Source organism: Acipenser ruthenus, chromosome 1 (genome assembly GCF_902713425.1).
Source record: "Acipenser ruthenus chromosome 1, fAciRut3.2 maternal haplotype, whole genome shotgun sequence".
NCBI lineage: Eukaryota > Metazoa > Chordata > Actinopteri > Acipenseriformes > Acipenseridae > Acipenser > Acipenser ruthenus.
The window spans coordinates 113681222-113694130 of record NC_081189.1 but is presented as its reverse complement, the minus strand read 5'-3'; the positions used below and the strand labels follow the sequence as shown (position 1 = coordinate 113694130).

The 12909-nt window shown below is 38.7% G+C and overlaps 1 protein-coding gene across 1 annotated transcript in view; it reads left to right on the top strand.

Annotated features, from left to right (window-relative positions):
* Positions 1–11818, top strand: part of LOC117421550 (F-box only protein 41-like) — a 66167-nt gene extending 54349 nt beyond the window's left edge. The window contains exons 11-13 of the mRNA XM_034036075.2: positions 55–213; positions 552–667; positions 1725–11818. Coding sequence (XP_033891966.1) covers positions 55–213; positions 552–667; positions 1725–1787 — 338 coding nt within the window. The 3' untranslated portion in view covers positions 1788–11818. The remainder of the gene's footprint in view (positions 1–54; positions 214–551; positions 668–1724) is intronic.
* Positions 11819–12909: the final 1091 nt, after the last annotated feature.

The window sequence follows — 12909 nt, the reverse complement described above, 5'->3', positions numbered from 1 at the left end:
GGGTTTTGTGTTCTGAGTTGCATGCACTGAAAGTTTTGTGCTCCTCTCTCCCAGCACGGAACTGCATGCGGCTGCAGGTGCTGGAGCTGGATCACGTGAGCGAAATCAACCAGGAGGTGGCGGCAGAGGTGTGTCGAGAGGGACTGAAGGGGCTGGAGATGCTGGTGCTCACCTCCACCCCGGTCACGCCCAAAGCTCTGCTGCATTTCAACAGTGAGTACTGATGCCAGGATCCTCCTCACTGTTTATATAGAAAGTGTAACCCAGGCAGTGCTATAGTGCCCCAACTGCATTGTCATCCGGCCAAACTGGTAGGTGTTTGAAATCCTTGCTGTGCTCATTAATCCAGACCCGAACCTCCCTGTCAGAAAAGAGGAGACGCACTAGGCAGAAAAGCTGAATCACTTAAATGCTTGCTTTATACTTGGTAAAGTTGCACCGTCATTTTGTACTTAGCCTTGCTTTGGTAATGTATTCACTGTGCATTTATCTTGCGTTATGACGGTATGATTTATTATACCTGTCTGTTGCCCCCTGAATCTGCCTTGTAGGTGTGTGTCGGAATCTGAAATCCATTGTGGTGCAGATTGGGATTGTGGATTATTTTGAAGATCCTAACAGCCCTGAGGCCAGAAAACTCTTTGAGGAAATGGTGAACAAACTGCAGGTAAGAATATTGCTTTTCTCAATACTGAGTGTTTTTTTAGCTTCACTGAAAGCTAATGTTTTTACCCCAGACCTACAGTACTCCATACAGAATTAATTATACTGCATTTTCCATGTACTGCTTTGTAACTGCACTTATTTCACAGTTGCACATACTATACAGTTTGAGTAGAGATATTTATTTTTACAGGGTAACATACCCATTGAGATTCATTGTACTCTGTTATAAAATGGAACGCAAATAGCACAGTCTCGTAACTAGCACTGTAGAAGGAAATTGCTTTTGCTTTGTAGAAACCCCCTCGCTCAAGAACATTCCCACTTGAGGTAGGAATTAGAATGCAGTTTCTGACCCCGGGCGGGTTAGGGTTAGAATGTGGTTTCTGACCCCGGGCAGGTTAGGGTTAGAATGTGGTTTCTGACCCCGGGCGGGTTAGGGTTAGAATGCAGTTTCTGACCCCGGGCGGGTTAGGGTTAGAATGTGGTTTCTGACCCCGGGCGGGTTAGGATTAGAATGTGGTTTCTGACCCCGGGCAGGTTAGGGTTAGAATGTGGTTTCTGACCCCGGGCAGGTTAGGGTTAGAATGTGGTTTCTGACCCCGGGTGAGTAACATCATAATCATAGAAATTAAACAGGCAGAAAGCAGTTCTGGTGTAATCCTGGCCTCTTGTGAAAGTACAGACTACCAAGCCAACAGGAGGCTGGGGAATAGGTAATGGTCCTTCACCAGAGAGGAGAGCTGAGCAGAGAGATTAAAGGTGGCTGAGGGAGGTAACAGAGTGAGCGACAACACAGAAGAAACAGCCCACATGAAGCACAGAGGACTGTAATCATGTGACTGCTAGCATACAGTAGGAGGGGGTATTGTTGTCCTGCTTTGTATATACAGAAGGTGGCCCATAATTCAGACATTTTATCATACTATTTGAACCACACATTAAAATGATCAGAATATGTTTCTCTTTGCTTACACCTGTAGTTTTCTAATTACAGGGTTGGTACCAACAATAACATGGACAGGATAACATGTTTATCTGTTGTTTTTTTTTCCCCACAGGCGCTAAGGAAAAGGCCAGGTTTTTCAAAGATTCTTCATGTGAAGGCAGATGAAGTTTGCTAACCCTGCTTTAATACTGATAAGACACACTTTACCTCAGAAAAACAAGACACAATCTGAATGCATTCTTTGCAGCTTGCCAGGAAAAAACAAACAAACACAAAACAAAACAAAACAAGCAGCTATGGCATTACAAATCAGTTCACACTGACTGCAGACACTGCTGGCTCATATTCTTTAATAATGGGAGCTTTTTTGTGCAAATTGTTGCCAGTCCAGAAACTGTCCTCCTTGTAAATCGTATGGTGCCGGAGTGGGAGGAGCATAGACTTGTATTTCTAGAGAACAATCACAGTGTACGTCTGAGTACTTTATATTGTTTCCATGCTCTTGCGACTGGGAGAAAACCTTTGGTGGCAGTGAGCGTTCGAAAAGACGAAATCCATCCAAGAGACTTAGGGACCACCTCTCACCCCCTGCTCCTTGCCAAACAGACAAGACAATAGCTTTCCTAATAGCGCAGGGCAATTAAACATTTTCAACTCAGCAACCTTTATATGTCGTATTAGTATAGTCCAAACCATGCTTTGTAACAGCAGTATGTTTCAGCCACATGGAAAGGAATGAACTCTTTCTACTTCCCAAAATACAAACCAGCAGGGACAACCAACTGCAAACCCAGTCAGTGCTTTCCAAGCTTCCTAAACTTGGTATTCTTAAACTCAACTGGGATTACTTCCGTGTTAAGCAGCTGACGGGACTACTGAGCTGATTTTGAGGGAATCTGGGGAAGTAAACTTCAGTGAAAGGTTTGTGGATAAAACATGTTCATTCCTCCCCCTCTCTCCTCTTCCCGCCGAGAGATCATGCAATCATGAGACCAAATCCACCTGTTCAGAGAGAGAGAGAGAGAGAGAGAGAGAGAGAGAAAACTGCGCTGGGAGGATAGGCTGCATTCGTCAAAAAAAACATCTTATTTTATAAGGGGTGGCGAAGGGTTTCTTCCTCACTTCAGCTTGTTGATGGTCATCTGCTGCATGCTAGTCACCTCGGCAGCCTAGTACAGCTCTGGCCAAAAGTTTTGCATCACCCTCTCGAATTTACTCATTTTGTTTCATTAAGGTGAATAAAACCTGCTGAATAATGTTAAGTTAACATATGGAATTACATACCACTTTGTAGTTTTTCCATATACTTACTGCAAACTGACAAAAATGGAAGCGTGACATTCAAAATCTAACATGAAATACTGTACTACTATTATGGCTTCTGACTTTTGCTACATTTTGTAGTTTCTTTGATTGCATTATGTTAAATAAAATATTTAAATTATGTTCATATAGTTTTTTTTTTTTAATTATGTCTCAATCCTAAATTTCTAGGTGATTCAAAACTTTTTGCCAAAGCTGTACAGTATTGTACTGAGTCTCTGAATACAAAGCAGAGTACACACCTGGTTTTCCTTCCTACATATCAGTCCACTGTGCTCTAGATGCCAATGAGTCCTATAGAGCCCATGCACTATGTAGAGGTGCTGTCTAGAGATGAGTGAACAAGTTCAGATCCAAGCTCCTCTGCCTTGAAATAAAATAAATACATTTTAAAAAGCAAGCAAATAAATAAATAAATAGAGCACACAGGGAAAAGCATCAGACCGTTTGTCTCGTATCCTCATTTTATGAGCATACTTAAAAATACATTAGGTACATTAGCTACAATGTAGCCGCACTGGGCGTTTTTATTTAATTTTTGCCCTAAATGTGAATGAACAGAATTGAATAAGGAAATTATGAATTCCCGAATGGTGAAATATCAAGGGAGCCCTGTACGTGTTTTGAATTCTGTGTTACGTGCATGCAGTGAATATTAGTAAATGGTGACTACATCTAGCAATTGTACCTGTATTTTAAAGTGTCTCCCATTTCACATGCCTAAACCTGAATCTGAAAGGCGCCCAATCTTTTCTGAAGTGTAGTATATATCGCCCTAAATTGCGAGGAGGGAATAATCTTTAAAAAAAAGTTAATGTTTCGCCCCAAATTTTGAAGCATACAGAACAAACCTGGTATTTTGTTAATGCATTGCCCGGACATTACTGCGACAGGAGGCAGAACTTGCTAAGCAGTCAAGTGTTGGCAATGGGGACCGATTGTAACCCCATAGTTTCCTTTTGTTCTATTTTTGACAATCAATGGTAGGCAGAGGTATTAGTGCCATGTATTCATATTAAATTTAATGCTGTATTTGGTTCAATAAAGGCCACACAATTTGACAAGACCTTTTATTGAGCTAGAGTTGAAATCAGTATCTCCACCCCTTCTCCTGATTCTGTGTCTGTGCAGGCCCTTAACGTAAAATACAAATTACAAACAAATATCAAAATAAAAATCCTCCAATTGGCACATGCTCTAGCCAGGAGTCTGCTTAGCTGAGCAGTATATACAAAGACAGACCAAATATAAGAGTTTAGTATTAAATTAGCAGTTAATTCAATTAATTATTTATTACAAATGTGTATCAAATACAGTATTACAGAAAGACCTATAAAGAAAGATAACATTATTTAACAGAGGATACAAAGTATTTGAATTATTTATTTCTATAAAAAGAGAGACATCTATACCGTTGGCATGTTTGTGTGTTTTTTAGCTTATATTAGACTATGTATATAAGGGGTTTGTTGCCATTCATCTTTTTCTTTTTTCCTTTTTTCTTTTTTAGTTTCATGGTTGGTTCATTTCACCAGTGAAAAATCTCCTTTTGTGCAGTATTTAAAAATAAAAAAAAAGCTCTGTGGTGTTTTTTCAATTGTTTATATATTTATCAATATTTGTTATAAAGAAGCACTTTAGAATTTTTGCTAGCGCTTTTAGAGATATGTGGTTGTGAAAGGTAAAAACTGGTAGTAAATCAAGCTTATTTGGTGTACTCTATGTGATGACTGTGTATTCTTCATGGTTTTGTCAGTTGTGCCAAGACTTGAAGCACCAGCTCTTCTGCAGAGTCACATGACCCTAGACTACGCGAAGTCACATGGTCTGTCGAACCAAAAGAGCAAAAGAAACCACTCACAGCCTGGTTAGTGGTGTCTGTGGAACACTTATAAAGATACTATAGTCATTAACATCAGAGTGGTCCAAAAAATGAGCTCAAAACATCTCCATTTTTTCTGGAATTTTGATGAGTAGCTTGACGTATTTTATTCTATTTTTATATAGAACATTTAATGTGTTTAACGTTTAGCGACCATTCTTCGGAAAATAAGTGTTTGATTTATAATATTAATATTAATAATGCAGTGTGTGTATTTATGCATCTTTATTGTAGGAATCAGCTAGAGTAAGTAGTTATAAAACTTACTTAGAATGTTCTAAAAAGTAAGGGGGGGTTGTAACTCTTGAAATCACAGTAGGTTCATATTTTGATATTTACATGCCGTATTTGCGTTAATACAATCATCTCCTAATTCTAAATAACAAAAGCCAATTGAGAAATTATATTGTAGGACCGCTTCTGCTAATTTAACCAGGTATAGCTGATTGACAATTACTACTGTACATTGAGTGCCATCATTTCTGCTATTTGGAATCCCTTCATCAGAAATGACAGCAGCTTGAAGCTGTACAGAACATCAAGACAGCAAGATCCCAATAGTTCTCTGCACAGCTATCAGAAGTTAAAACTGGGCTAGCGGGCTGTCTGAGTAGCATTACCTGACAATGTTAAAAACAAAAACACACCTGTAACATTGTGCATAGCTGTCACATAATAAAATCAAATCAAAAACTAGCCAGGAATTCCCCACTCTCCCCAAAAGGGTCAAGCAATGGTAGCGTGGAGCACAGAAGATAGTTTTTCTTAGAGAATCGGTCAGCACGCTGTAGCGGTTGCATTAGCAGAACAAGAGACGATCTTTAAAAGACAACAGGGCTCTGCCTCCCAGTGTATTTCTATTACTGTATTTACAAGGGAAGAGGGTTCCTTGTGTTGGTGTGTTTGTCCTCTTTTCTTGTGAATACCTTGTGAGGATGAAATATGTAGCTAATGATCCAGACAGCAGTTTTATCACCTTGGCAGTTAAAGGCTCTGCTTTAATCTGAATAAAGCCAGCTCACGTCGATTGGGTTATAATGGGCTTTGACGGCATTAACAGGATTAATATAGAGTATGACAAGTAGGCAGAGATATTTTGAGATCATTGCTATTATTAGTTTTTTTTTCACATCACAGTGAGGGCTGTGGGTAGCTATGGAAACACCCTTTCCCGTTCCAGTTTGGCAGCTTGTGCTGTGTCTTCTGGGACTGCCATGCAGAAGAGCTGGTGCCAAACTGTTTACATTTGTGTAGATGTTGTGGCCTTGTTTTGGTCATCTACATCAAACCATTGCACTGAGAACCTCAATCAGTTACATTGCAACATTGCATTGTTAACCTTCGTTGTTAAGTGTGTGGTGTATTACGTCTTTCACAAAGTAAAATACAGCACGGTCAAGGGCTTTATGAATGACATGACCTTGTTGTTAAAATCTTGTTTGTTTATATTTACTGTATAATGTCTTCTTTTTAAAGTTACCTGTATAAGAACATCTAGGGTTTGCTGTATGCTTAAAAATTCAAATTAGCATGGCTAATTACGTTTTTTTCTCTGCCAATATACTGAACTATACAGAACTATGTCACAGACAGGTTGAAATCACGGAAATAAACCCTTAGAAATTGCTAGAAAGGCCTCCCTTAGCAACAGTACTGTTACATCTGTATAGTAACAAAAGCCAATTTTACATGCAATTTTAAACACAGTTATTATGTTGATTGTTTTAAGGTCTCAAAAAAGGTAACAGTAATTTTGAGCCGTATTGAGGCGGATTATTGGTGAAATCTAATCTTTTAGGACCTGTTTTTAAACACAAACTACACTCCACACCTTTGTAGGTGAAGCAGTTGGTTCAGCTGTGATTTAAAACATTGCTTCTCTCAAAAATTACTCAGGGATGTGAAAAACAAGACTAGATTGATCACTTCACCTAAATCATATTCCTTCACAGCTACCACACTAACATGGTGTGTCTACCATACAATTGTGTAATGTACCAATGATGTCTTGAAAAAGTATCCTTATGTAATAGGAAATTAAGCATGAGTCAAATGTACTGTATGTCTCCCATACATTTTCTAAATCCAGTACAGTACCATGAACATTTCTAAGCCTACACCTAGTTTTATGAGTCTTAGTTGATTTCACTAAAGATTCAGATCAAAATTAAAATAAGACATACCTTATTATTGAAGGACAATGTAATATATACATGTATGTATACACTACCGGTCAAAAGTTTTAGAACACCTCCATTTTTCCAGTTTTTATTGAAATTTATGCAGTTTAATGTCTCAATGTACTCTGAAATTAAAGCATAGAACAAATAAACAATTGGAGATAAAAAATAAATCATGGAATCGTTTTGTTTAACAAAGTTTAATCTAAATTTTTGACTCATCAAAGTAGCCACCTTTTGCAGATATAACAGCCGAACACACTCGTGGCATTCTTTCTACAATGGAAATCAAATATTGTTCGGAAAGTTCTTCCCAACACTGTTGCAGAAGTTCCCACAAATGTGTTGCACTTGTAGGTTGCTTTGCTTTCACCCTTCTGTCCAGTTCATCCCAAACCAGCTCGATGGGGTTTAAGTCTGGAGACTGTGCTGGCCATTCCATGATTTGAAGCCTACCGTCTTGTTCTTTTCTTCTAAGGTCGTTCTGACATAGCCTGGAGGTATGTTTTGGGTCATTATCTTGCTGTAGGATGAACCCCTGACCAACTAGACGTATACCAGAGGGTATTGCATGGCGCTGCAAAATGCTGTGGTAGCAGTTTTGGTTCAGGGTGCCACTCACTCGCCGACTGCGAGTCGCCGACTCTGGATCCAGCAAAAGAGCCCCAGACCATCACGCTTCCTCCTCCATGTTTGACAGTTGGTGTCACACACCGAGGAACCATCCTTTCGCCTACTCGACGGCGTACAAAAACCCTGCGTGATGAACAGAAGATTTCAAATTTTGATTCATCGGTCCATAAGACCTTCTTCCAGTCTTCAGTAGTCCACTGGCGGTGCTTCATGGCCCAGGCAAGCCCCTTTTTCTTATTTTGCCATCTTAGCAATGGCTTTCTTACTGCCACTCGACCTGTCAAACCTGCAGCTCGAAGTCTTCTCTTCACAGTTGAAACTGAGACTTGCTTACTTCGACCAGTGTTAAGCTGTGCTTGAAGCTGTTGTCCTGTGAGCCGCCTATCACCCAAGCTGTTGACTCTCAGAAACTTGTCTTCTGATTCTGTTGTGGCTTTGGGTCTGCCAGACCTCTTCCTGTCAGAGTTTCCTCCAGTTTCCAAGTGCCTTTTGATGGTGTAGGAAACTGTACTCACTGACACCTTGGCTTTCTTTGCAATTTCTCTAAAGGAAAGACCTACACTTGTAAGGGTTATAATGGTCTGTCTGTCTTCCTTTGTTAATTGCCTTTTTCTCACCATTATGAGAGCAATATACTACTTCCTGCAGTACAATACTGTCCAAATAATGCTTAAGAGGGTGTAGTAACACAGTCTGTTCCAACACTGCTTTTATACAAACAGAGGGTTTGTAAGTAATCAACAAAAGTTGGGACACCTGTAGGAATTGTTAGCATCAACTTTCAAGGCTTAATTTACTTCCATTGCTGCAGAACAGCTGTAAGTTGTTAACCCATTACTTGTTCCCTGAAAAAGACCTTTTTGTATAACTCTGAAATGTACATTATTTTTCAGTTTTTGGTAACCTAAACTTTTTTTTTTAACCTCTGGCAGTTTACCGCTTACCTTTGTACCATTTCAGGTTATTCACTGGACCTGAACTGCTTAAATTTCAATAAAAAACTGGAAAAATGGGGGTGTTCTAAAACGGTAGTGTATAATTTCATTTATTTCATTTAAGAGGAGAAGTGGAGTTCACATCAGACAATGTAGACAGAATGCTGTTAGGCAAACCTAGAGATTTCCTGTACAGGACACTAGAAAAAAAAAAAAAAAAATATATATATATATATATATCCAACAATCATGGTACTTTAATCAATATGCCTGCCTACTGTAGTGGAAATACTACTACTAATATTTTTTAAAACCAGTCCTGTCGGGGATCTGTAGAATTAATCCCTTTATAAATAATCAACAGGATAGCATGCACATCAAAGGTAATGAAAACCCAACTGAGTCCCTGGATTTGCCTCATAGCCTGGCTGTTTATGTGATAGAAAACCACTCCATGCTGCATAGGAGAATCTAATCACAGGACTCATAAACCACAGCCTGCACCTTATGCCACAAGACCCTTTGAAAATGACTGTACTTCATTGACTCTCTGATGCAGTGCATTCAATAATTTATTAATTACAGTTCTTGCATAATATTTACCAGTTCTTGCTATTTATCTTACTCTGAAATGGTGCTGGTAGCAGTCCACTCTGTACAGGTGTTGCGTGCCTATATCTAAACCACTCAATTATGTCGTTGCAAGTAAAGAACATGTTTTGCCTATTTACAGTTGTTTGTATGGTGATAAAAAAAAAATAAACTATTGTGATATCATTTCCCAAACGTATTTGCCAAAAAATAGCTGCTCCAGCACAACTGCAAATACATTTTCGGTCATGCTTGTCGACTGTAGATCTTGATTTCATAAATTAGACTCTGTGTTTTTCATCTTTATTTGGAGCTGATAAATAATGATACACACACAGTTTCATAAAGAGAGCGAGACACAATAAGATTGAACTGGTAAATTTACCAAAAACTTACACTCAATCAATTGCTATTTTAATATTGTTTATAGAAAACAACCTAGATTAAACAATCCTACAGAAAATGTCTATGGGAATAATTTTTTTACACAGATCCTTCTAAAAATCTTATAGGTTCCAACAGAACAGTTTGAGGAATCCTATGCACTTCTTATATAAACCCTATACAGTTGTTATGGGAGTACAGTACTACAGAAGTGTTATACGAACCCTTTTAAAAATCTCAAAGGAATTGTTTAAAAAATCTCATTGAATTCCTTTAAAAAATCCTATAACAATATTTTCAAAAATTTGTATCTTACAGACATTTTGTAGGAATATAGGAATTACATTGTTTTAAATGTACCCGTGCACAAACCACTCATTTGAGGCCTTGCTTCAAATCTACCCGTGCACAAACCACTCATTTGAGGCCTTGCATCAAATCTACCCGTGCACAAACCACTCATTTGAGGCCTTGCATCAAATCTACCCGTGCACAAACCACTCATTTGAGGCCTTGCTTCAAATCTACTCGTGCACAAACCACTCATTTGAGGCCTTGCATCAAATCTACCCGTGCACAAACCACTCATTTGAGGCCTTGCATCAAATCTACCCGTGCACAAACCACTCATTTGAGGCCTTGCTTCAAATCTACCCGTGCACAAACCACTCATTTGAGGCCTTGCTTCAAATCTACCCGTGCACAAACCACCCATTTGAGGCCTTGCTTCAAATCTACCCGTGCACAAACCACTCATTTGAGGCCTTGCATCAAATCTACCCGTGCACAAACCACTCATTTGAGGACTTGCTTCAGCTCTTGCAGCTACATGTACAATTTTGGTCTATAAAAGCATGTATTTTGTTAAAGATGATTTATTTTCCCTAGAAGCTACTACATAATTTGTGACTGTTTCAGCTTTAAATTGCAATCCCCTAACATCAAATGTTATTGGAAGTACTATTTCAAGTTAAAAATGTCATGTAACATGCTCATTTTTTAAATTATAGCTACTCTTTTAAAATGACATGTTTCCATACTGTTAAAAGTTATGTAGATGACACCCATTGTGATGTAGAGATGGGTGGATTGTTGTAGCATTTAAAGGATACAAAAGGTTAGTAACTCCATGCATTAAGACGTAGTTAACAAATATGTTATTATGCAATAATAACTGGTGATCAATATTTTCAGTGGGCTCATCCAGTTGATATTTCCTGTCCAGATATTAGGGGAAACACACACTTGTTAACACTGTCAACAGAGCGCGACCCCAGCGCTAGCTGTCAAACTGAAAAGAATTGCAACCGTATCTCACATAATTGCTGTCTTCTCTCACTCGCTTCTCATCCGGGACAATTGCTCACCAGAGATAATAAAAAATACTGCATGGGGTAGTGTGTGATAAATGAGAATTTAATGCCCACCCTCCAGGTGCTACATAAACCCAGAGGGTGAAATTCAAGGGGTTTATCCAAGTATCCCACCCCTTTGGTGGGCATTCAATTCTCATTTCACACACTACCCCATGAATTAAAGAGAATCGTTTGGTGACAAAAGCATACAGTAGTTTTGAAAAGTCACTTAAACTGTACACTGTCCACACTACTTAACTAATGCGTGTTTACCACATGTTGAAAGTGTGATTGTAAAAATGGAGTGTGGATAGTGTATTAGTTTTTTTTTAGTAGTACTTTGTATCTTATGCTGTACAACAGTTCTATAATTGTGATTTAAAGTTGTATGGTAATTGATGCTTTTATAATGTATGATTTTACCACAAGGCTGAGATTAACTTGTAATGAATTATCCCCAAAGGTATTTAAAGGCTTTGTACTATAATTACATACATAATTCTGGTAAATATTGTCGAAACTGCTCTATATTCTGAAGAAGTTAATCTATTTCGGCATAATTACGTATTATTGTAAGCAGTGTAATCAGAAAAAAAAAGCTTTGTTATTGAGCAATGGGAATATAAATTTCTCCCTCAGGACAGAATCAGTCAATCTCATATAAATGCCATTCCGGAATGTGTTTCGAAAAACTCAAGTTGCCATATTATGACTGTCTGGCTTTTTATTGTACCGCTTTATTCAAATCGAGCGTCTGATTTCATCTAACCTGTGTGATAATAGAGCACCTGTAGAAGCACTTGTAGAATTTGCTGCTCTTGTTGTGTAATAAACTGTGCAGAATGCAAGCAAAATATATTATTGACAGATGTGTATCGCTTATCATTTTGTGGATACATGTTCAATAAAGATTGTGAAACAAATTCAGGAGTGTGGGTCTTGGATTGTATTCTTAGTTCTGGAAATTGAAGCTGAGAGTACAGTGCATTCCATTGGATCCTTTTAACACCTTTCATCTACACATGTTTAATGTTATTTCGAACAAATATATACGACACCTGCCTTATTTTCTTCTTCTAATGCAATATTCACTCAAACTTTGCCGAGATATAGTTTATATGTGTTTTAAATTAAGGGTTGTAGAATTTTTTATTTTTTTATTTATTTATTTTTTTTTATTATTATTTTCTCCCCAGTTTGGAAATGACCAATTATTTTTAGGCTCAGCTCACCGCTACCACCCCTGCGCTGACTTGGGAGGGCGAAGATGAACACATGCTGTCCTCCAAAGCGTGTGCCGTCAGCCGACCACTTTTTTTCACACTGCGGACTCACCATGCAGCCACCCAAGAGCTACAGCGTCGGAGGACAATGCAGCTCTCGGGCAGCTTACAGGCAAGCCCGCATGCGCCCGGCCAGACTACAGGGGTCGCTGGTGCGCGGTGAGCCGAGGACACCCTGGCCGACCTAACCCTCCCTCACCCCGGGCGGCGCTCGGAATGATCTCGGCATGTGCAATGATTTTCTTCTGTGAAGTAAAAATTTTCTTCTGTGAACAGCAGTTTAAAATGGACATTCAGGTCAGGATCATTTTGCACACTTATCGGACAAACCTGGGTCCTGTTCAGTGCCTCAAGAATAGAAATAAAATCCCTATTGCATAGCAGCTTAACACTTTTCATGTTTTACTGTGACCTGAATTGGCCACATGTTATAGGTAATTGAATATTATGTTATGATTTGATCGGGTTACAATAGTACAATTGTTAGGATACTTTGGATATCTGTTGTTATCAATTTATAGAATACAGGAGTGTATTTATGAAGGACAGTAATTGCATTCCACTAAACGTGCATCAGCCTTTGCATTTGTTGACATGCTATTAAGAGAACAGCCACTAGATGGAGACATCTACTAGCTTAAAAAAACTAAGCGAGCTTCACTGTGCGACCAGTGATATTTGCTTAGTGTTATAAACCTCAGGCTATCAAGAACCTTTGTAATGATAACTAA